At 37.2% G+C, this 26,177-nt stretch overlaps 1 protein-coding gene across 14 annotated transcripts in view; it reads right to left on the bottom strand.

Moving 5' to 3' along the window:
• Positions 1-26,177, bottom strand: part of MYT1L (myelin transcription factor 1 like) — a 310,091-nt gene that overhangs the window by 94,877 nt on the left and 189,037 nt on the right. For all 14 annotated transcript variants that reach the window (XM_058800681.1, XM_058800680.1, XM_058800684.1 and 11 more), the window contains exon 6: positions 8,874-9,247. In XM_058800681.1, the coding sequence (XP_058656664.1) occupies positions 8,874-9,247 (374 nt within the window). The remainder of the gene's footprint in view (positions 1-8,873; positions 9,248-26,177) is intronic.

Genomic DNA, 26,177 nt, shown 5'->3' with positions numbered 1-26,177 from the left:
TGCATCCTCAGGAGAACGATCCCCTTTGGCCTACAGCAGTCCTTGAGTGCTTTTTCTGGGGTGTGATAGAGCTCCATCACCGTGTGTGAGAGCATTCCCTACGCAAAGCAGTCACTAGCACACAACCTCCTGTGCTAGGAACTAAGGACAGGTGGCATTGAACTCCTGCATCACTTGCTACACTCAGATCAGGCACCTGCATTACAGATAGGGGCACAATCTTCATTCCATTCTATTGTGAAACATTTATCTTGTTCCATAAATGTAACAAGATCCTTGGATCCTAATCCTAAAATTCCAGTTTCTATTCATCTAAAAGTTGTCCTTTTTGCCTGTACTTCCAGGGAAGGACATTCATAGACTGTGCTCACCAGATAATAAATAAACACTACTATAAAGTTTAGTATACTTTTTATAAGTCCAACTTCAGCCCTATTCCTAAAAATAATTCCATAATAATGATCTGATATTCTCTATTTCCACTATCACTTCTTAAAATATATTTTTCTCTTAATGATCTAAGGGCAAAGTTTTATTCAACACATTGCAATAGAAGAAAAAACGATTTTTAACTTCCCACTGGATGCCAGCCTTAAAGTTGAACAATGTATCAATTATTGCAGATGACAGAATGACAATATTCTGTAAATCTTCAGCCCGGTTTTTTACTTGGTGTCCAAGAAATTGCTTAGCAGATGTATCTTGTTTATAAAGAACTCTATAATAAGTGGAGGCAGTTGGTGGAACAATAGATTTGATACAATAGAAATCTGAAGCAAAGTAATTGCACAGCTTGCCTTAAAGTATATGAATAGTAAGGAATCTCACCACATATGCTTTGTAATGACAGAACCCTAGTCTGACAAGGGCCTGAGCAGCTTTGCAAACACTCCTGTGTTAGGTGAATGGAAGTGTTCATGACACACAGACCTTGCCCTTGTTCTGTCAGCAATCAATCCGTGTCTGTGGAGCACAAGGAGGAGAATGTCTGCTTGATTTGTCTGGTTTTGTAATTTTAAGTTCAGTTCTTCTGTGGCATTACTTTAGTGTCACAGCAATCCTAGTACTTACCCTTCCTATTTAATAGTATAGGCTGAAAAATTAAGCTTTTGGTATGACAGAACTATCACATGATGAGTTCACCTAATAAACCCTGACTAAATCTTGCGCTGTCAATCCTGTTAGCTTTCTCTGACAGAGCCACCACAAACTTTTGCTATAGCAATAATATTTCCTGCAGACAGCATATAATATATGACACACTCTCCATGTGGTGGAATGAATACTTGAAATGCTTCATGTTAGTGACAATTTTCAGTGCTTTCTGCATGAGGCCTTAATGTAACCACACAATTGTGAGGATTTCAGTACCATTGACCACACCCAGCCTCCTTTAGGTTGTTTCTTTCCTATCATTAGTTTGGTTTTGTTTGTTTGTTTGTTTAGGTTTTTTGTATTCTGATAAATGATTTGGACTTTTTTGCTGTTCAGCTTGCTAAGAACAGTGGAATCTGTAGCTCCCAGAACCTACTGTCAAGGGAAAAAAAATTAATACATTAATTTACAGAAGGGCAGGTATTTCTTATGATAAAAAACACTACATCATATGTGATATCAGTGACAAAGAAAAAAATTCAATTGCTTTGAGACCTATAAAATAAGGAAGAAATGTGTCCATAACACAAAAGTCCTCAAAAGTACATATATATGTTCATTAGACGTAAGTGGTTTTGTTTCAAAAGAATTCTTTTTTAGGTTTATCTGTTTCAGTTTAAAAAAAATTCTGTGATTTGAGGCCTTTTCTAGGACTGCAAATTTGATTTGTGAGAATGGACATGGATCAGAAGAAATTACCAATCCAGTAATTTTATTTCATTTTATTATCTCCTGGAGGAGCTCTAATAAGGCAAAATTAACTCCCACAGCTACCAAATAAAGTTCTCTGCTTTTCAGGGTAAAAGGCTACTGTTTGTGCTCACTCTTTTAGGACAAAGACTGTAAGCCCAGTGAGAATTGTGAATTGAGAGGGTCATCAAAATTGCTCGTAGAGCTGCACTCTAAACACAAGAGGAAAACGAGGAATCTCTAATACTGACCAAGCAAATGTTATTTTAAAGAATCATTACATCTGTAGTGTCCAGAAGGATTCACACAGAACCTGTGGTCACGGTGTAAGGTGCAGTACAGTGTGGGCAATGGACTCTTTGAAGTAGCACTGTGAAAGACAAAGCAATTCAAAGAGAGATCATGAAGAGCTCAGTTCTGTACAACCCCTGAATATGTTTCTAAAAGTGACATATTCCAGATGTGAGAGCTTCTACAACAGCAAATACAACAACAAATATGGATGCAAAGAGCTGCTATATAAATAGAGTTCATTATTGGTTCTTTAAAGCACTACATCATATAACCAACTGGCTTCTTGGCACAATTGTGCCAAAAACAGATCATTGGCAATGAACAGGTTACAGAGAGTCTAAGTGAGAACAGAGCTACACCTCTAAGACTACAGGACTTTAATTTCTTCTCTAATCCATCTTATTCCAGATAGAATTAATTCTACAGTAAGATCTTGCCAGACATCAAATGAAATAGGAAAAAGTCAAGGATCTACTCAGCATTTTTTCTGCAGACAGAAGGATGCAATGGAAATGCAGAAAAGACCGCCTTTCCCTGAGGAGTTAAACCCGTGAGAGTCCAAAGCAGTGCTGCACAGACATGCTTCCTTTCCAAACCTACTGCTCTGGCAAAACTAGAGAAAGCATTGGTCACAGACAAGGCCTGAAACAATCTGACAGTACAAGGGCCCAACATCACATGTTCAGCTAACACTGAATGAAGGAGTTAGTGTATTAGAAACACAATAAAGCAGCCCCATACCATGTGAAACAGTTTCAGAATAAGGCAGCATTGAAGTCTCAGATGTGGTGCTGAATGTGCTCCTTGATGCTTTTACCAAGGCCTTCAGTTCAGACCATGAATGCTTTAGGTATGCCAGTGTCCTCTACAGAATTTCTGCTTACATCAACTGAAGTTGTGTATGACAGAGATCTATAATCTGTCTCATCAAAGGTGAATAATCTCCTTACACTGCAGAAAGCTATAATTGAATAATTTGCTTTTGGAGGATATTCAACATTATCATTTAAGTCCTTTTGTTTGTAGGAAAGGAGTTAAATACATAAGATGGAGAGTTAAATAAATCTAAGATTTTAGACACAGCCCAGAAGTTTTAATGAGCTTCTGAGTTAAAAATTCAAATTGAAGGAAGTCGTCTAAAATAGTTCTTCAGAGAAAACTTAGGGATGACATTTGCAACATATCCCCTCACATTAATGGAACTCTACTGACATAAAGCTATTCTTGACTTGTCTTGATGCAAACAACTCAGTATCAGACCCAATCTTACTTCAGAGAATTTAAAAATTATGTTTAAATAATGCTGTTTAATGAGTTTAAATTATGTTGTCTATGTATAGTAAAGACCTTGAGCATGGAACACAGTAAAAAGCAGAACTTACTAACACCTGAGTCGTATTTAAGTAATCAACAAACCAACCAACTGAACAACCAACCAACCAACCAACCAATCAACCACAAACACATAACAATAACAAAAAGATCCAAACTTTTTCCACAAGAACTAGAAGTATCCAGGGGGTATTTACCAGCTAGCTGTTTCCCCACCCTACTCCAACAACCTTGGGGTTTCCAGGCCTGAACTACCAGTACCAAATGTTTTAATTGCATTATTTAAAAAAAAAAAAAATTTAGTGAAAATCCTGAGTCTGAATCTCTCAGTATGAAATATAAACAGGTAAACAGCAGAACATGTTGAAATCCGTGCTTGCTTCTTCAATGGAAAAAGCAGTTATCACAGATTCACAGAATATTCTGAGTTGGAAGGGAACTCCAAGGATCATTGAGTGCAACTCTTAAGAAAATGGCCTATAAAGGGATCGAACACACAGCTTTCATATTATTAGCATTATGCTCTAATCAACTGAGCTAATCTCAGTATCAATAAAAGTTCTTATCCTGAGCCTTGACTCAACAACTCCCTGGCTTGAGCATTTAACGAGACCAGACTGGTAACTAGACCAGAAACATAACTTGAACTTTTTATCCAGAGGAAAAGAATGCAATGGCCAGGATAAATGTCGTCCAGCAGCAACTCTTAATTTTTGTTTTCTTCAAGTGGCTATTATTAGGGTGTGAGACACCCTAAGCACAGGGTATCTTTAATCAAGGTATAGTACAGCAGTAAAATGTATTAGCAAAGAGTTTATATCTGCTTTGTCTTATGTAAACATGTAAAATTTTTTTAGTCTCCTTTGGCCCTGAAAAAGACCCTTTTTCCCATACACATTGTCGTAGGCAGTGAAATTATGCTTTCTGGCCTCTTAATTTAAAGCTATAATTTACTTCTACTAGGTGTTTTGTCTGTGAGTACACGTGAGTGTAGTTCTCTGCTCTGATTAAGACTGATCACCTACTGTGTCCATCAAACAGATGATCACTCTCCTTCTAGCAGTTTGAATAAATGAACACGATTAGTGGTCAGCAGGCTGACAGATGACCTTGCTAATACAGATAGGTTGTCTTAATTTCATCAAGATGTTTACGTTATCAGGAGTGCTTTCAGCAGCATGCACAGCTGGAAAGCTGTGTGGCAACATGCTTTCCTCAGCACATGGGCTTCTTTCATCTTTTAGACTGGTGTTTGCATCTTTTCTTGCTTAGAGGACACAAGTGCTTCAGATGCAATCTGAAAAGGGGATCAGGAAGATAGTGGAGGGCAATAACAATCTTAATAGAGCTGGTGAATGGATTTCACATTTTGAGGGTCTGTCTGTGTTGATCTCATGCAAATAAAAGAAAAAAAATACTGTGAAGTTTTTTTAAAAAAATCCTACAATTTAAACAAATGTTGTTGGATTCAATGATCTTAGAGGTCTCTTCCAACCTAAATAATTATATTATTCTATGTAATATGAAAACAGGTAGAACATCTATGCCCATGTGCTAGTTTTTCTTATTAGAAAAACCTGTACTGTGTCTCCTTTGAATACACACTGCTATCTGTGGTTTAAAGCTATTTCTGAAGTGCATTTCACTGGACAAATTCGGTGCAATACCACATATTAGTATACTGGTTATGCCAATTACTTTGAGTTCAAAAGAAAGTGTAAGGGACCATCTAAAAGACTCCTAATTCACCTGTTAAGAAATTGCACTAATTTCTGTAGCATCATCTGTGAAATGGATTTGAATGATGGATCAAATTTCCTTAAGTCTAGAATCAACCTAGCTCCTCCTGTTCCTGATTAGAAAATATCTGGCATACAAGCAGTTTGAATGTCTTCATGCCATATGGACTAAATGGCTCCTTGGAACATCTATTCCAGGACCTTCTCCAAGGAAGATTTTTTTTTTTTAATAGAAAAGCATTGTGAAATGGTTTTCAGGATCCAACTACCTGAAGCAAGCTCATTTCAGAAGAAGGTACTTTGGTTTGTCTTGAAAACTGAAAGGACACTTCAGTGTTTAATCCAAAGGTTCTTGGCAGTTGCCATCGCAGAGAACGGGTGCTCCAAAAGAAGCCTTTACTCTCACTCCTTCCCATTTGTATTTCAATTTACAGGTTAGGCTATCACAGGTAACACAGGTCATCTCTATCTTTCCTTTTTTTCCCTGGGACAGAAGAGTAATCAGAAAGATTCATTTTTCCTTTAGCAGTTATGCTGAACATAAGGGCTTCTCAAGTCTCTTTATAGATAGGTGGATAAATACCTGCTCTTCAAAGAGATTCAGATTTAATGGACATTTAGAGGATATGCTAGCTATTGATGGAGAGTTTAAAACATGAATTTTGGTTCAAAGGATTGTGTAGAGAAGTACAAGCACAGAATTTAGGACCCATCAGAAAAAGTTTGGTTGTTTTTTTTTCCTTGTAGTGATTTTCAAAAAGGCTGTGATGGTTTCAGTGAATGCACAAGTATTTCCAATTGGAATTGTTTATCTACATTACCTGTATACTACCTATATCTGCTGAGAACCCCATCCAAAATTCCCATTCCTTTAAGCAAAAAAGGAATGGGCAATGACACAACAGTGACAGACCTGAGTTTCCCAGGATTTACCCTTTTCTGCTAGAAAACTGAATTTGACCTAGGAAACAGTAAAATACCTTACTCTTACAGTCCTACCCTCTCCCTTCCCCCTCCTCCCCATTTCTGCCTCTATAGTCCTATCCTATACTTGCTGATGGAATTCTTCTGCCACCAATACTTATGATTTTAACTGTTTCGTTCACCTAGATTATAGCTACTGCTGGAAATTTTCTGAACTGCTATCATCTACAGCACTAGTGACAGAAACCTTCATGAGAACTGTGTAGGCATCCTGGTGACCAGTGGATAATTCTGCATTTTGTTTCTAGGGACAGGAATACTATGGCACATTAAGACCTCCTGCTAAAGTGATTTATAAGGTGTTTTGCTACAATATTGTAGTGAACCTTGTAGTGAGCAGCAAGTGATTGACTACTAAATTCATAGGTGACAGATCTAATTTTCCATATAGTCAATATGTAAAGGCAAGAGTCATATTCAGGCCATGTAGTTTAAGAATACTTAATTTTGCACCTTATTTTTCTGGAAAATCAGCAGTCCAAATTCTATCAATGCAGATTATGCTACAAGCGGGATAAAGTGAAACTTCTATATCCCACTGGAAACCATAGGAAAGAAACTATTTTTAAAGTATGATTTATTGATTAGCCTCTAGACCTTACAACAACCAAATCGTCATTACTCTTTACTCTTTGGTATAGTCATAAGGAACTCCATACTACCTTCCTAATCAATTGCTAGAAACTCTTCCTTGTAAATCATCTCTGCTCTAACTAGGACTGTTGCATAATGACAACTGTGTTGATATTCAAAAGGATCATTGAATATTTCTCAAATAAAATCCTATAATCACTTCCCTGATTTCAAGAGGAATTTTTCTTAATGACTAATCATTTATATAGAATATATATTTATTTATTAATATACTTTTGTTTTATTACGGCAACCACATGAGTTCCTAAGAAAAACTTACTTACGTAAGTTTTAATTTCAAGTAATACGCAGAGCAGCTAATAGAGGTACCTTTGTAAATTTTTTGCAGTTCTTAACCACAGCCTACTATATATGGAAGGAAAGCAGTCAAAAAACAATGTCAGCCTCTTCACATTGATTAGGACCACTAACTGCATGTGTAACTGTGTTAGAATAAGTAAACCACTGTGTTTCATTATCATAGAAAAATAAACTGAGGATCAAGCCTGGTGGCTTGCCAGAAGCAATTTTCTTGAGCTCTTGAGTTTTGCTTTAGGTTTTTTTTTTCCTTTAATCATTTTTGATAGTGTAGATTCAAAGTTTTAATGTCAGCTGAAATCACAGCAGCAGTTGCACCATAATCTATACACCAACAAACTTAGTCACCACTATTTTTTAAGAAACTGCTGGACATCCCGCACTTGCTCATCAAGAGAGCAACAGCAGTTGCACATCAGCCTGATCTAACACAGCTTCTCTTCCAGGTTCTGAAACAGCAGAGTTCCCTGCAAAAGGAAATTACTTCCTTGCTGCATCAAACTCACACAACTTTTAAGACTGACAATTTATCCTCTACCAATTTTGTGGTTAATTCAGGCAATTGAGGAAACGCTACAGATGCAGTATCTGAGCAAACTTTGATAGCCACCCAGCTGGCCAGCATCTCACCCAAAGAGAAAGAACACTTCCAAAGTCTTTAAGATTTAAGATCTGACCTTACAGAATGCTGAAACAAAAGTCACACAACTTTCATACCTGGTTCCTAAGAGGAATCCAACTGAGGAGTGCTGAAAGCTTTTCTTATATTTTTATTGGTTAGAAAGGTGAATCTACCCAACCAAAAACGTGTTCCCTGGAAATGGGAACAAAATACTTTTTAGATAGCTCATTAATTTTTGCATGATTCCTTCATTTCACCCCAGTGCATTATGATGTCTGTCATCAGCATAAGGAGTAAAAGGACAGTGATTACATATTTTGAAAGTATTATATAAAGTCCAATATCCCAAAAAAAGAGAAAGTTTGAATAAGCTAATGGCAATGCTACTGCATTAATTTGGTTACTACCAGTAACCTGTATGTCTAAATGGCATTTATGCCATGGCATGATAACAAAAATATATAAACTTTAGAAAGACGTTATCTATGTAAAACTGTCACTCGCTGTATTTTTAATAGAATCAACTAAAGCACACAAACTGAAGTCCAAAAGAACCAAAGTATATTATAATAGTTAGTTCTGAATAGTTTCTTACGGTGGGGGGAAGTATAGGGCAAAATTTTTAATGGGAAGAAGTCCATTTTTGCTCACAAAAATTATCTGCAAACTTGTGACAGAATTTATGTGGGCAATTGTTGACACCCTGTACACAGATCTAGCAAATACCCTTGCAAATGATCAGTACAGGCACCCAGCTGTAGCTGATGCTTTGCTTGTACCTTGGTGAATATTCTCCTGGTAACTGCATGCATTAATCCACACTAGGATTACATTTTATGCAAGCATTTTTAGCACAAACATACCTCCACCCTCCTTGTTTGAACTGTGAGTGCTGGTGTATTAAAAACATTTGGAAGACAGACTTATTAAAATAAATGTTAAGAGAACACAGTGGGGTATATTTTCAGTGTGGAGCAGAGAGATTTAACTGCATGACTTCCATTAGCTTTAATGAGAACTGAACAGCTAAATCCTCACACACCACACTAGAAGATTAACCCAGAAAACACACATTGTTTACTTTTTACTAATACTCTGATTATTACCACGTTCTTCCTCCTCCTCCTCTTCTTCCTCCTCTTCTTCTTCCTCCTCCTCTTCATCCTCCACATCTTCACCTTCCTCTTCATCCTCCTCCTCTTCCTCCTCAATCTCCTCTTCTTCTTCTCGATCTATCTCCTCATCATCCTCCTCCTCATCACCTTGCTCCTCATTATCATCAGAATATTCCTCCTCCTCTTCATCCTCTTCCTCTTCTTCCTCTTCCTTTTCATCCATCTCCTCTGTTCCATCAGTTTCATAGCACTCATCTACTGAAGAGCTGTCTGCTTTAACCACAAAGGGTTTTCTTTTGGGGGCTGGTTCTTGGGGTTGTTTATCTTGTGTTTTTCTTTTTTTTGCCAATGGACAGCCATAAACACTGTTCAAAAATAAAAGATGAAAATTATAACATTATCCCCCAGATTTTATTTAGTCATATTCTAATTCTACATCATGATTAGTTGCTGTTCACAAAATGCATGTTTTCAAAGTAAAGTTATGTTTAGGCAATGATGACCAAGGGGAAGGACACAAAACCTGTGAAAATGCAGCTGACTATTATTTGCCTGAAAATGTCACACATACACGACAGCGCAACAGTTTCAGAAGTGATACAAATGTGTGTTTCTCCTCCTCATTAATTTTTATCTTCTACATTATTTATCTCCTTTCTAAGGCAGATGAATATAGTTATAAAACCAGCAATCTTGTCCTACCTGTAGCTAGCAGTACAAAATTCAGGAATAAAGCAATGCTTCAAAATTTTGTAGTGTTCAGTATTTTGATTGTGTGCAATTATGTTTCAATTCAATGATGTTTAAATAATAAAAAATATCACACTTTGAATGATGTCATTATTATACATAATAATGTAATAATAAAAAACCAATAATGAATCGCTCTTAAATTCCCCACTGTTTTTGTCTATAATATGCTACAAGGCTGGACAAATGGGAAAGCAACACAACCAACACAAATAATTATCATGGCCAGTGTTACAAGTGTTCTCATATTAAAAAAAAAATCCTATCAATAAATAAAATCTCTTGTCAATGAAGAAGGACTTTTCAAAATTGAGTACCACTTTCTTATGGATCATTTTAATGCATTGTAACAGAAATAGTATTTCAGAGTCCTAGTTTTCTACCAAAGTAGCCACCTGTTTCTCAAAGGTCACATAATCTGGGTTTGCTGAACCTGATCTCCCTTGTCCAACTTCTACAACCTTCTGTGCAGTGACTGCACACATACATTATTTTTTGTTTAAAGAACTTCCTCTTTGAAGTTTTTCATTGTGTGATTATAACATTACTCAAGCTGTATCAATTTTTAATCTTCTTCCTGTGATTAACTAGTTTTGGGATATTTCAACTGTTTTTCATAACCTTTTCTGCATATCTATTAATAACTTACCCTTTTATGTTATATTCTTTCTCCCTTTTTCCCAGTACTCTGAGGATCTCTTATTTTCTTCCACTCTAATAATGCTTCATATTCTCTTGACAGACCACTGAAAAATCTGGTGCCTCACCACATTTTGTACTACAATACGTGGTGTCCTCCTAGTCTTGATCATGGTCTAATTTAGTTGCATCCCAGCAGATATGCATCCCAATTACTTAAACTGCTACTTAGGTAAAAACAATTCTATTTAAGCACTCAATCACTTTATTTAAGTGCCTAACTTAGCTATTGTCTTACCTAAATATCAAATCACTTGTTCATAGTCTGCCTGGCACACACATATCCAAGGAACATAGAGTCACAAAATATGGTATTCATGAAAAACCTGCTACAGGAGATCTCTGTGCAACACAGGCAACTTTCTCTCTGTGGGGACAATAGGTGTCTTTGAAGTCTAATCCAGCATGCCTAAAAACACCTGCCTTCATTAACACTATATAGAAATACTGCGTAAATTTTAAGTACATCCATCTAGCCAGATTCCAATGCACCTCACTTGGGATTAGGGTAGTAATCCTAGCAGAATATGGATTCCAGACACCTGCATCAAAGTTGAGGCCTGGTGGTGCAGGCTAGAGGGGGAATAGATCCACAACCTCCAGATTCCAAAGCCATATATTCCATCCAGAAGGAATTTTCGGTGGAAGACCATCCTCTTATGGAAGATGAGCCCCAGCACACCTGGAAGCGAGAAACTCTGATGCAACAGGCAAGCAAAAACCCAAATCTTCACTAATTTTAAGAGCCCTAAACCTGAAAAAATAGGGATCCCTAAGCTTCTAGTGTTTTCTCTTTGGACTATATTTGTTTTTATCTAATGACACTTCAAAGTAAAACGTATAAATATAGAAGAAATCCTTGTCCTAGATCACCACTACAGTTCAGGGCCAAACGACTGTCCTGCCTCTTGTTCTGTTGAGTCCTCCTCTTGGTCAGGACCCAGCTGCCCAGAAACAAGGGGAAATGTAGGACACGTTTCCATGGAAAAAATTCTACATAATCACAGTCAAGCCACAAACAGAAATTCAATCTCCAACAGTCTGGACACTGCATAATACCTGGGGTGAAAGTGAAGCACTGTTTCTTGTAGTTCTGACCACTGCAGGTTTATTTTGGTACTTTCCCTGGTGCTGTGGGGTTTCAGCAGCTGCCTATTTAAATTCTCTGCATGGAGCTCTGAGAGAAGGCAGATAAATTTTTCCTCAGAACTAGAATTTCATAGTGTGTGCTGTGCCGATGAAAATGGCTGGATCATTAGGGAGGAATCTGTTTCACTTACGTGTCTAACAGAGGCTGCATCCTGGAAAACAAGAGTTGATCACATCCTGAGGCTCAGGCAGGTTTTAGAAACTTGCACATGACTTTATTATTTATTTAAGCAGACAGGTTAACATTTACTGAATGGATGTGTCCTGCTTTCTTGGTTTCTGTTCCTTCTCTTTCGGATGCATGCTACCCTCACCACAGCTTCTTCAACATCATTATTTCTTAAATATGTGCTCTCAAAATCCTGGTCTTTATTTCCAAAGACATGAGTAGGCTTACCCCCAGAAATGTCCATGATTTCCTTTCTTCCTCTTATTATAACCTCCTTAGAACTTTGCACTGATGACACTTCAGGCAGCCCTGAACTAAAAGGGCACCCAGAGATGTGTAACTGCGAACATTTTTCCCCACTGGCATTCATACTAACTACAGTTTTTCATAGAATCATGGAATGGCTTGGCTTGGATGGGACTTTAAAGACCATCTACTTCCAACTTCCCTGCCACGGGCAGAGACACCTTTCACTAGATCAGGTTGCTCTAAGTCCCATCCAACCATGGCCATTTTGTCACAGTAAAGACAGAACATTAATTTCATCCTGATCCAATCTTTTTGCATTTAAGAATACCAAGTACTTGTAATGCCCCAAAACTATCTCTTTTGCAATTCACAGAAATGTAAGAAGTGAGGCAAAGGACAGGGACTAACAAATACATCTATTTTGGTTTCAACTGTTGTTTAATTTTTGTATTTGACAACTACCAAGAATTGCACAACTTTTTAGATACAAATTATTGGTCAAAGGTAGAAAGAAATCATCACTGCCATTTTTTGTCATCTTTAGGATTCTGTCACATTTTTATGGTCTTCTATACAATATATTATAAAGTTTGTGAGAATCTGTGGCATTACTCAGGATTCAGGACCCCCTGCTAAGAGCATAACTGGCATTGGAAATCAATTCCACTTAGCTGTATGATGACTGATGCTTTTATAAAGCTCATTAAATAACTATTTGGAACTCAGCTATTCAAGTAAAGTTGTGAACCTTGACTTGAGTTTTATCTTTATGAATCTATGGTCAGTGCCTTTCCTTATAGAATTAAAATTGAGGATACATCAGCAACTACAAGAAACGAGTATTTGTATATTGTAGTGGCTGGACCCAACATTAAGGCTTAGAAATATGTAGTTTTTCTAAGGAAATGGGTTACACTAGTTTAAAAGAATCACAGAATGGTTTAGTTTGGAGAGGATCTTAAAGATCATCTATTTGAACCCCTCTGCCATGGACAGGGACACTTCTCACTAGACCAGATTGCTCAAGGCCTTGTCCAAGGTGGCCTTGAACATTTTCAGGGATCCACAACCTCACTACTCACAGCAAAAAATTTCTTCCTCCTATCCAGACTACATTTCTTCTCTTCCAGTTTCTATTCATTACTCCTTTTCCTATCACTAGTTAAATTCCACTCAAATTTTGTAACTCTCCTAATTAATTTGTACCAGATATTCCGCAACCCTGGCTCTGGTTTTGTCTGGACTTGGATTTACACTTGATAAAGCTACCATTGCAATGATTTTTCATACAAAACCTTTGCAATGCTGGCTTGCACTGGCTTCCTTCTACCTTTTAACTGTATACCTCACACAGCTTATACATACCTCATGTACTGAAGGCTTCATAGACTGAAAGAGTTTAAAAAGCTCTCACCATGTGTTTCAGAAACCTGGGAAACAGGCCACCAGACCTGAAGCCTACTGTTAATAGCTGCCCTATTTTCTTCTTTTTTAACCTGCTCTACTCTCATTCTCTGTTTCATTAATTTTTCAGATTCTGCCTCCAGGACACTTCTCTGTGTTTCTGGCGCGTTCCCTGTGGTTTCCCAGTGAGCACACCAAGGAAAAGGCTGTGCTGGCTTCCTAGCAGCCTCTGCCACTGACTTCCCCACGTATGGAGATGACAGTCTCTCCCATTGACCTTCTGCTCGTCATATATTTGTGAAAGCTGTTCTTGTTTGTCCTAACAGCAACAGCTTCTGCAATTTTCTCTGCATTTTCAATTTTGGCTTCTGTGATCATCCCCTTATTTGGTTATTTTTAGATTTGTTTATCCCTGCTCAGAGCATTGACCCCATTGATTTATGTGTCATGTCTGCCTTCATCCATTTTTTCATTGCTCCCTGTATTTCCCTGGTCAGCTGTGTTTGTCTTACTTTCTCCTCACGCTTCAGCTCTCTTGGCTTTCAGCAGGGTATATATCTGGGCTTCCTGAGACACACTTTCAAATATTCTGCACTGCTCTGCTGTGTGTCTCAGTCATCTCTGGTTTTTCAAATCTGTCATGAATAATTCTTGTGGAAAGAATGTTGTTGAATTTCATAGTGATAAGCTCCAAGAGGACATATAGACATTAATAATTGAAGAAATGGAAGAAATAATATATAACGTTATACTCCTTAGTTAGAAGATGACTTACGGTATTTTTTAAACTTTCATGCAATTTTTCTCCATTAAAAACTTTATGATGCTACTCACTGATACATTCAGCAGGAATATAGTTCAGGAAATAGGCATTTCTTGTCTAGACTTGAATATATTGATTTTTAACATAATTTATTACTAATATAATATAGTTTTCAGTATAATTAGTTGGGTTATTATTTCTAATCTATAACAATTAACATATATATTTAAATATACATAGTATAAGTCCAAATAAATATGCAAGGTTTTCTAAATCAGATTACTGACCAATATTTTCCCCCCCACAATATGACAACTTGCACACTAAAGTTGGAACATGACACCTTTATCTGGAGGAGGTTCTCAGAGGAAAATGAGAAAGGGAGGTTATATGACTATTAAGAGTTCAGTCAACTTTAAATACCCAGCCTGGATAAAGTAATTCCTATGTGCTATGTTTACCAGAATTCTTTTTTTAGTTGTATCTCTTTTCTATTGAATCTATTATTTCAGATGACTCATGCTATAAGATCCAAGTAAAGAAAAATAAGATAATACCAATGTTATGCCCTAAATCTGAATAACATTTTTTCTTGGAGTATTGTTATATTTTTCTTTCTTAGTAGTATTTTGAAAAATTTTGTGAAACCTTTTTTCAAACTAAGAAGTATCCCTAGAAACAGTGTTCTCTTTCTTTTTTTTTAATGCAAGAATTCAATTTAACAGAAACCAAAACATTTGGTAGGGAATAGAAGCTAAAAATTTGCTATACAAATACCTAATGAGGTTATCAGAAAGACTAAAAATAAGTACTTCAGTAACTGAAGTGGTTGCGAGGTGAAATTTTATCATGTACCATTTTTAAGATAGCAAATTAGGAAGAATATGCTTGGAAGCAAAGTTCTGCTTAAGGCTTCAGGCAGAAGGTTCCCAAAGCATCTATACTTGTCCCACTGGATATTGTTCAGTATTATTTTTGGTTTGGGCTGGATAACATCCAAGTCCAGACCTCCAGATGAAGAGTTTTAGGGTACTGAGAAAACAGGCATTTATCAGGTAAGTCCTCTAACAAATCCAGCCTTTTAAGAATGAGCAGATTAATTAATTTGCATAACACGGCAATGTTTTAAATCACTCTCACTGCAGTGACTGTTAGCTTGAAAGGGACGATATCATCAATTGATGGAAGCTGACCTGAAAATAAATATTTAGATTCCAGCAAACCCTACAGCTTAAATTCCCTTCACTCCAGTAGGAAGCCCTTCCCAGCAGAGTATGCACTATTACAAAGAAGAGCAAGTAGCTCTCCTGGTGAAGTTGGATCTATGAATTGATAGGAATGAAAGAACGAAAATAAATTCACAAAAGAGATTAACTCCAGCCTAGGTATTTGCCTACTCAATTGCAAGAATAAACTCCTTCAGCTGAAGATGATTTTCCATCCATATTTGAATACTGCTTAAAGTACACCAACTTGCTACAGGAATGAGCAGCAGTGGTCATTCTTGTAGCAAGTTGGCATACTTTAAGCAGTATTCATATATGGACAGTGCTAATTGCAGGGTGGTAAAGTCAAACTTCATGTGGGAAATTACAAATTACTTCTCTAAGTCACATTGGTCAGGAATCTCTTCTACCCTGACAAATGCCCCACATAATGCCTGCATACTCTTTTTGAATATGGGAGGTGTTGAGTCAAACCTTCCCAGGTTGTGACAGCTATAGAAGAGAAGATAAAACAGAAGAGAAAATGGGAAAAGCAACAAGTCAAAATTCAAGCAAGACATGGAGATTTGGGGCTTTTGTTTTGGAAATGGCTAAATGAAGATGGAGCTGGGACACACTGGTTTTGGTGCATCCCACCAGATGAATTAAAATTCCCTGTGCTAGCATCCTCTGTGCTATGAATCCCAAACTAGAAGACAGGCTTACTCAAATCTGCTTTCCAAGAGCCTGCTGGCAAATGAGCCAGAGCCTTGAATACTGTTCCAGAATCAGGCATGCTTCTTGCTGCCACTGCACTGCCAAGCACTGTGGTATGTAAGGCCACTTACAGAACGACTGCCCAAACCTCTGTCTTCTCAGCTGGGGCTAGGGCACTAATCCAGAGCCAGTGCTTTGGAAAATCTGGTGTCACATGCTTAAATATTTTTTTAAATATGACCAAATTAATATGCTTTTATGTACTTAAATTATAATTTAAATTAACAAACATCATTTAAAATACAGTAAACTCATATCTACAGTTTTCTTGTATTTCAGGCTTTCTCATGAGTTTCTGTCTCTGATTAAATAAATCAGATACTTATAAGCAGGAAGTGCTTTTATATGCACAGTATCAAAACACACCATCTTTACTTCATTTATTTGTACCAAATAGAACTTTGCTGACTTTTCAGTTTAGGTATGTACACGATAGTAATTCTGTTCAGTGAAAACTAGTAATTTACCTTAATAGGCACAAGCTACAGTGACAGGAATGAGTGAAATGTAGAACATTCAAACTGTTTTTCCTTCTGGAGTCGCAAATATTTACTCTTCCACATTAAGGAAAAGTAAGAAAAATTACAGAAATGACCAGAAGCATGCGGGATCTCAAAAGGCAGAGGGAGACATGATACTTTCTTCATAGAGTTTTAAAAGCCAAGTCTATCTTTTTGCACCTCAGAGCCCTTTTGAACATATGAATAACCATGAACATACCACAGATCCACCTGTGTATAGAAATATTTAACTAAATGAACACTAAAGAAGAACTGGTACCTACAAATCAGCACTGCCAAAAGAGTTAAAAGTAAAAATGAGATAGAATGATGTGCCAGAAGGAAATGATGGAGGTCAAGACTCATGTATTTTTTCTTTTAGAAATTCAGACATTGAAATATGTATTTTTAAACAAATTAAGAAGAATAGCTTTGATGTAGTTAATACAGTCACAGGAAATTAAGTCAAAGCAGGAATCTTTTATTCCATAGGTCCCTATACATCTCCATGTGAAGTGTCTCCCCATCACAGTTCACTAAGACTCCAAACTGGTGTTACTGCACCCTGGGAGGACCACTGACAAACTAACCTGCCTTCTGGCAGGTGAGATCATTTCACCCATCACCAAAACCTCTGCTCTTGGGACATGACAACTAAGAGGAAACTTTAAGTTTTGCAATAACCAATCCATTCAAAAAAGTTTATTTAATTGGTTGAACACAACAGCTGTTCAGTGAAGGAAAGTGAGGCACAGAAATGTATTTCTACGTGTTGTACAAATACAGGGGAAAACTCTCAGCTAAGGAGAGCTCATTTCAAGCAAGATACAAAAAATACACGTAAGACATCATGAGGCTAAAAACTTAGGTGGCAACGTAAGTACATGCCCTGCAGTTGTTGATTATTCAAGTTACTGAAGTATTTATACAACTAAATCAATATAATATCTGATTGCCCCATGACTAATAATGTCATTGATGGGGTTCCTCTCTCGCCTACCTCATGGCTTCCAAAACCTAACTCTATACATGTCATGCTAAGATACCTTCATAACTCAGGGCAGAGAAACAGGAGTCTCCTGGGAGGCTATTCATCTTATCTTCTTAGACACTTTGTGTAGTGACAATAGTTGGTGATTGTATTTCTACCACTTAGGAATCTGTTAAAAGTGAGACAAGTCCAAGAATTTTTCTCTCCTTTCTTCTTCTTTTTAATGGTCTGTCCAGATTCTATAAAGACCATACCTAATAGAATGTAAAACCACATACCATAATACTTTCCTAATGAGAAACCCAAAAACCTGTTTCCTTTCCACAGCTGCATCTTTTAACTTGAATAGTTCTCCCCCCTATAGCTTCAAAATCTTTTCAGTACTACCTGTATGTTCCAATGTCAGACAAATCTGGAGTTTCTAATCTTAGGATGGCAAATACCCAACTTAACTGTGTGCTCAAGAGCAAGAAGACACAATTGATAATGTCTTGTTGCCAGATCCCTGAATACTGGGGTTGATCAACAATTGCAGGATAGTGCAAAGACCACAGGTTTAATGACTCATTGATTCATTAGATGAAATGCACATAATCAAGTTTTGCTAAGTGGTTATTGATTCTGCGTTATTGATGTTGATTTAGATGCAACCCAGACACATAAAAAATGGAACATGCAGAGTCAGTGACCATTTCTGCACTAACTCAAAGAACACTGACTTCTGCACTAAATCCAAACTCTGAAGTCCACATTTATCTAAAAAAAGACATAAATTTGAAGAAAAACTTTGGGAAAGAAAACATTCTATTTTTCTATTGAGATGAAAAAAATGTTGGCTACATTGAGTTGAATAAAAGCATCATCTAGAGCAGTCTAGGCATCCAGATTTGTGTGTATCCTGTGTTTTCAGTCTCAGTGATAATGACAACTTTGTTTTCAGGTAGAGGGAAGGGCAAATTCCAATTTGTTTATTTTTTGTTATAATATCATAAAATTAAAAAGTTCGCAATCAATCATGACCAATTTGAAAGGCTCAGAATATGCTACAAGAGTGCATTTATCAGTTACAAAATATTTTTGCACAGTCACAATGTTTGAGCCTTGAACATGATACGACATCTTTCTATTCCAGTATTTTAAATGTGATTTCCTTCACACGCTATGTTCAAGCATTGAAAAACCAGGGAAAATAAACTGCTGGAAATCAAAGGTGGTTCATGTAGCTATAGTGCCCATCATTTAAAACATGCCTAGATACCTATTAGTAGAATCAACCTCGTTAGATATAGACTTGATTAATCATATTTAACAACAACACAATAGGTCAAACTATCATTCTAGCACTGAGCAATAGAGTATGCTATTGTTTTATCACATCAATAATGCAGGGCTACTATAGTGATACTATCAGCTGCTGATTCCTATCATAAATAATCTTCTCATCATTTCTGTACAGACACACAATAGCACTGACTCCCGACTTAATTTTAACTAAGAAAGACACATGGCTCAGAATTAAGAAATAGGATACAACAATTTTCCTGTAACTATAGCAATAAGAATCTTACTTGATCAAAAACCAGCTAAAGAATATAACCAGTGGAAAGGAATAATGGTGTGGAGCAGCCTTCTAACACAAGGCCGTCATCAGTAAACATCTGAAATTACAGGAAAAAAATTACAAAAGCAAAGTGATAGAAGCTGCAAGCACTTCAGTGCTTATGTACCAGTCTCACCTCCAGCTTAAGCCACAGGACACTGCTCTGTGTCTTGCACGGTTGGTTAGGAGTCATTCAAGTGTGAAATATTTTAAATTCTGCTTGTTAAAGAATTGAGAACCTCTTCCCTCCTGCCATGACTTACACCCTGAAAGGCATATATTTGTTTGTGATAATAATCTACTGAACTAGCATCCTTCTGCAGCACAAAGAACTTGCTTTGCTGTAGTATTAGGGAGTCTTGCAGGTAGTATTTTCACTAAGTGACAAGCTTACCTATCATAAAGAAATTGGTTCAAGCTGTTGGCAGACTCAAAGGACAAATCCACATCTCATGTTCAGTTGATGTTTTTCAGCTTTAATTTTTCATTATTAGGAGAATTAGAAATACCCTAGTCTAAAAATGAAAGCTTACCTCCTAGGTTAATCACGTAACTTTAAAAACCAGATGTCTAAATGGCTTTGCTTTAATCTAGCATTTTTTGATATATCTGATGAAAAGAAGGATGTCTGTACAGGTAAAAAAAACCCAAACAAAAAAGTTGAACTGAATTCCATCACATTCTAGTGCAGAATAAGAAGGCTTCAACTTGAGTCATATCACAATTAAAGAAAATACTATGGCATATAATGTTGCTTTTTATAGCTGACAGTGAGTTCCATTAGACTGTAGAAGAATCTCTGAAGGCAAATGAAAATAGCCTCCCAAGAGAGTGGAAGCCCCACACAACATGGTTTAAATGTGGCAGCTGGGCTGTGGGAGGAAATGGCATTTTCCATTGAAAATCTGCTGCCAATATACCTCCTGTGGCAAGATTTTAAAAAGATATGTGGCAGTTGTCCCTCTCTGAATTTCAGCTGCTCAATTTTAAGGATGCATAGGCAGGAAAGGTAGCAAGACTGAATAGCAAAAGGTCCAGAATTACATTCTTGTCCAAGGACCAAAGAGTAAAATTGAGAAATAACTGGAAGTCGGAATGTGTAACAAGAAGAAGGCAAGTCAGGAAAAAGATTTTTTAGTTTTTAAAGATAAAATGCAACTTTTTAGAAAGTGTGTGCCACTTCAAAGGTTACTTCCCTTTTTTTATTTAACAGTTTGAGGTATTTGATCCTTAGTATGTCACTGAAATTTGGTTAGTAATGAGTTAGTTACTGTTAAAAGTGTACTCTTTATATTTGGGTAACTATCATGATAATAGTTGAGGCAACATCACAGGTCATCAGTTCCTTAGATAATAAATTCCCCACTGATAACATGAAGGTATATAAGCCTGGGAGTCACGAGAGCAGTCATGTGCTATATCCACCCTAAGAAATATGAAGTATTATGAAAAGAATGCTTCTAAAATAACTTTTCTGTTCTTGATGTCTGCATGTACTTGTAACTGATTTAGGCATAATCTTGAAAATATGACTCACAATCCAAAAAAGACACTTTCTGATTCAGGTAGAGAAGTCATGCCTGTAGTGTGTATGGCTACTTTTTTGCTTTCTGTTTTGATATAGGTGGTGTGGTACTGTTATCTTTTTTATTTTTAACAACAATTCAGCAATTTTAACAAGGTTGAAAAAACTGCCAAGCAAATGGAACACCCTATCTTTTTTCTTTATTCTTTCTTTTTTTTTTTTTTCTTTTTTTTTTTTTTTTTTTTTTTGAGGTGGGTGGGATTTTCTTTCTTTGGGTTTTTAGTGGTTTGTTTTTGTTTTTGTTGTTGTTTGGGTTTTTGGGGGTTTTTTTTGGATGATTGGTTGGTTTTACCCAAACAACCTCGTATGGCTCCAAATCTGGCTCCTCTAGAGCAGTCCTTTAACTATCAGACTAACTTCTCTTTGTTCTCCGTAAAAAACCTCACACTTCCTTCTGCTCAAAGACAGGACAGAAGGATCCTTGCCAGTCTTCACCTTCATCATTTTGGTAAGGCTCTGGCTTGAGAATTAATATGATGCTTGCACCCATTCAGGCAAGTGGAAAAACCAAAGCAGTATCTTGCTTCCTAAGTAACACTGCTGGTCCAGGATGCATGACTACCACGAATTGGTTCAGTGAAAGGGGGGTGACTGCTATGCTGTCTATAGAAATGAGGTGCCTGCATGTTAGTGTGAGCAGGGACTACCTGCTGTGTCTTCTGGATCAGAGGATGATGGTACCTGCAGCCTGCAAATCTCAAATATTCTAGCAGGTAGAAAGTGCTGAGCAGCACAGCTTAGCTAAACTGGCAGCACTTCAGAAAATACACAAATTGGTTTTCTATTACAAGTTTGGTCAACTACAGACTTGATAATTTTTTGGATCCTTGTCTTCAATTTCAGTACTAAAGGTCTACTTACAGTTGTGCCCCAAAATGTTGTGCTTATTTTCTGACTTATATGTTGTGAAACGCTTCTAGTGAAAATCCCAGATGTAGAAATTTAATGGGGGAAAACTGTTGTCTCATCTCTAATTGACTGGTAAATGTACTAAACAGAAGGTGGGCCAGATGCAAGATGCCACTTTGGGTTAAAAATACCTGGAAGGTTTTGAAGGTAGGGATGAAAAGCACCATAGGTTTGATGTCACTTCAAATTATTTGATATCATGCACAGTTATATTGCAATGTAGTCAGTAGGTAAATGATTCCTGACTCTTCACCAGGTGATTCTAAATTTCCTTTTTGTTTAAAAAAAAAGTTGGTATAACCTCATTATCCCTATTTCTCAGACCAGCCAATAAACTTTTGTATTTCTGAGTTTGTGGGATTTTATAGAGCTCGAAAACAACATCATTACAAAGTTCCCTGGGGTAAGAGGAATGAAATTCCCCCTTATCAAAGGATCAGTTTAACCCATAGTATACCTAAAAAAAAAAAAAAAAAAATTAAAAAAATTGCTTCTAAGAAATCTAAACTAACCATGACAGTTCTGTTGCTCTTCTACCAACCTCTCCAGCGATTGATTTCTAAATCTGATGCTTTAATTTTTAAAGAACAATCAAAAATTACAGTAGACAGAAAAAGCTGTGTTTTCTCTGTTTCATAGTGTTTCTTAAATACTGATATTTTAAATAAGTTGTTCCACTTTTAGTCAATGCCATTTTAACTCTTCAGTCCTTCCTCCTACATCCTTTTAATAACATAAATGGAAGCTGCAAGCTTGACTGCCAAGGTTTGAAGTTAACACAGCAGTCAGAATTTATTTGCATTCTTTCCAAAATGGTATTTGTTTTATAACTCTGACTCAGTTTCTCAGTCTGTCCTTTTCTGTGATCTCTTTAGGTCTCATAAGCCAGGCAAAGCCAGGCCATGTCAGTTCTGAGAATGTCAGCATTTCCAAGCAACACCTAGATGCTGCAGAGACAGTACTGCAACTCAGGAAGTAGTACACTTGCCTTGCCAGGAGCACTGAAACAAATTCACCATTGTGGAAGGGACAGAAGAACTGTAAAGCTGGTAATTCCTTATGTCACACAGAACTAAAAAGAGGAGCTAAGTGTCTTTGTTTTAAGAACTAGAAATGTGAATTCCAAATCCCCAGTCAAAATAAAGTCATGCAACTACATTCTGTCACAATCATTCCTAAATTTTCAGAGAGAAAAACAATCTATTATTTTTTTCTCTCTATCCCAAGCCCTGTGCCCTATACATGTGTGCTGGTAGAAAGTTGCTACAACCAGTCTTGTGAGTCAATCTGGTGTTATGAACATATTACAACACTATATGCAATATGACCTCTGGTGTCATTTGAAATCAAATACTTAACACTGCAAAACAGTCTGAGCCTACTGAGTTACTTTTGTGAAATGTTTTAAAATTAGCAGCTGAAAAAGCTTTAGAGGCATAAAATACAGTTACCCTGGTAAACTGGCTGCACTTAGCCACCCATCTCACCGGGGCTTTGCATCTTCTACTTCCTTTCACAAAGTATGGGATATACATGGAATTTTACAAGAAATAAATTTCAGAACCAGGGGGTTTTGTGTGGTAGCTACTGTCATGCAAACATCTAGAAGACTTGTGTCAGAGAAAATCAATCACACATGTCATGATGTATGACATCTTCTTGTCTGAGATGACAGTTTGCTTGTCCCCTTCTCCTGAAGTGGTACATATAGTTACTAAGAACCAACAAAACATTAATCCTCATTCATCATTCCAGAAGAAACCATGCCCAAGCAAGGTCTACATTAAATGTAAGTATTTCTAGTACATTTTTCTTATTGTCCTTGCAAATACTAAATAACAATAAAACATTCAGTAATTTTTGTAAAAATGAAATTTTGAGATAAAAAAGATGGTCTAAAGCAAGAGGCACTGGAGTAAAATTTAGAGGCGTGACTCAACTTCTGTCAGGGATGCAAATTTCTTGTGTGGTAGCGGAGTCACGAACTCCTGGTTTATCAAGGGAGCAAAAGCATTACAGCTCTGCTTCTATGCACAGCTGCACAGCAAAATTCTGACATCCAAGTGAGGTACGTTTGCTCCTCTTCTAATACCTAGGGACATGCAGGCACTTAACACACACAGCAAAGTTTAGACACTGTAATCCAGGCTGGTAGAAGGTATTTTCTGTAGAGGGGGATTTCCACTCCTGGAAGTAATAACTTTAAGCCTTTTTTTTTTTTTAACTCCCCTCACAGAAACAGAGATTAACTTGGTCTTTTGACTTGGAGATGGTCAGGGGAGAAATCACAATCCCAGATTTAGCCATTTATCTAATCTAGAACACACAGAAATGTGTGAGCAATTTGTGTTTAATATCCCCTTTTGCCAGGGGTAACTGAAGCTCTGTTCTACACTTCTCAGAAGACTGCTTTCTCATGAGATTTCATAATACTCCAGGTTTAGAGTACACTCTTCCCTAATACTTCATACAAAACAAAACACTGACATCTTCTTTACTACCAGTACTTTACTACCAGCACTTTACTACCAGTGAAGGATTCATTCAATTTGTCTCTAAAATGACTGTTTCCTATATGAAGTGCTAATGCTTGGACAGAAAAGGGAGTCCCTCTGTCTCCAACTGATTGCTCAAAGTTACAAAACTATATCCTTCCCTCTCCTTTTGACTACAGATGAAGAAAAAAGAATGCAAGCATCCTGACATCTTAACTTCTTTACAGTATAGAATGCAAGTTCCCAGAAGATGGGAGAAAACACCTCCAACCAAATCCAGATGGAGACTTGACAAAGAAGAAAACCTATTGACAAAGAAGAAAACTGTGTGAGAGTGGCATTTTTGTACAGATCACAAACTGGGGGGGCGGGGGGGGGGGTGTTTAAAAGCACTTGCTACACTGAAATAAGCAGAGGAGAGATTAAAGATAAACTATTTATGCTATGTACTTAGTATGGCATCAAGATGCCCAAATAAATGTTTTCACAGGCCTGATGAGGATCTGCTGAGGGAAGTGGGGTTGTAGAGGCTGGAGAGAAGGAGGATGAAGGCAAAACTACCTGAAAGCAGGTTATAGGCAGGTGAGGCTTGCTCTCTTCTAAGTAACACATGATGAGAGTGAAAATCTTTAAATCGTGCCAGGGGAGTTTAAGGTTGGGTACTGGGAAAAAATCCTTCAGTGAAAGTATTATCAAGCATTGGAACAGGATGCCCAGCGAAGTGTTTGAGTCACTAGGGATATGGGTATTTAAAAGATGTTTGGATGTGGCACTTGGAGACATGGTTTAGTGATGGGCTGGGCATTGCTGAGTTAATGGCTGCACACAATTATCTCAAAGGTCTTCGTCCAACCTCAACAATTCTGTGACTCTTGATTTGGACAAGACAAATGTTTGAAGTACAGCTGTTCTGTGACTTCAGAGCTGGACACACAACAAGAGAGCACTGATGAGAGTGCACCCTTTGGACTTAAGGCCGAAGTTGAATGCATGCCAGCTTTTAGCTCTAGCCTTTTTTTCCAAACACCCATTCCCCATTCATCAAGTGAGATTTTCTCCTAGAGACATTAGGAGGGTGAAAAACAGCAGCAGGTGTATATCTTTGGTGAATTTCTTCCACAAGAATCAGCTGAATAGAAAGTATTCATCCACTACTTGCGCAGCTAATTCAGTGGCCTGTCCACTGCTTTAAATAAAAGCTGTGATGGTAGAGAAATTTGCCCCAGTCACAGGGAATTGAAGGTAAAAAACCTTTTTTTTCTAATGAGTGTTATTGGGATTTAAAGCCAATCATATCCTGTCCTATCTCAGTATATTTTATAGTATTTCCAATTTTATCATAATTCATGGATTTGAGACACAGCCCTAATTTCAATCACAGGAGTACTTTCTCTTAGGCATTAAACCCCTGCCACACTCTTCCATGGATACTTACAGCATGACACTACTAGTTCTTGCAAATAACAAAAGGACACTAGGTTCTGCTATCCCTTTGCATGCCACCAGTAAGCTTTAGGATTTCCTAGGGAAGGTGATTCAGATGAATAGCCAGATAACCAACTTTGTAGGTCCAGTCACCTGGTTAAAGTTATCACTGTTTACAGTGTCCTAGGCTGTACAGTGCTGAGGATGTCCTCAGGAGCTATCTATCCCCTGGGCACTTTTAGTTCTGTGGAAGTATTTATTTAGATTTATTATTGCCATCAAAAATGCTCAGGACTACCTCTCCTTTCCCTGTCCTGAGCTGACACCACTAGAAGCAGTACTTCATATCAACCACTAATAAGAAGTGATGCCTTTGAAAGGGCTGTCTCAACTTATTGAAAAACCTCAGCAGAAGTCTTTAAAGACAAATCATGGTGTATTTCTAGGCCTCCTTCATATTTGAGTTGGTTTTTTGTGTTTTTCACTTTCTTTTGCTAGCTCAGGTAGTATCTGAGGTGTTTGATCTCATAAAATATGAAAATCTGAAATAAAAGATAGCTATAATTTTATTTATTTATTACATATATGATTTATCCTACTTCCTTTTTGATGATTTTAGCAGAGT

The sequence above is a fragment of the Ammospiza caudacuta genome, chromosome 3 (genome assembly GCF_027887145.1).
Source record: "Ammospiza caudacuta isolate bAmmCau1 chromosome 3, bAmmCau1.pri, whole genome shotgun sequence".
NCBI lineage: Eukaryota > Metazoa > Chordata > Aves > Passeriformes > Passerellidae > Ammospiza > Ammospiza caudacuta.
This window is presented reverse-complemented; position numbering and strand designations above follow the sequence as displayed.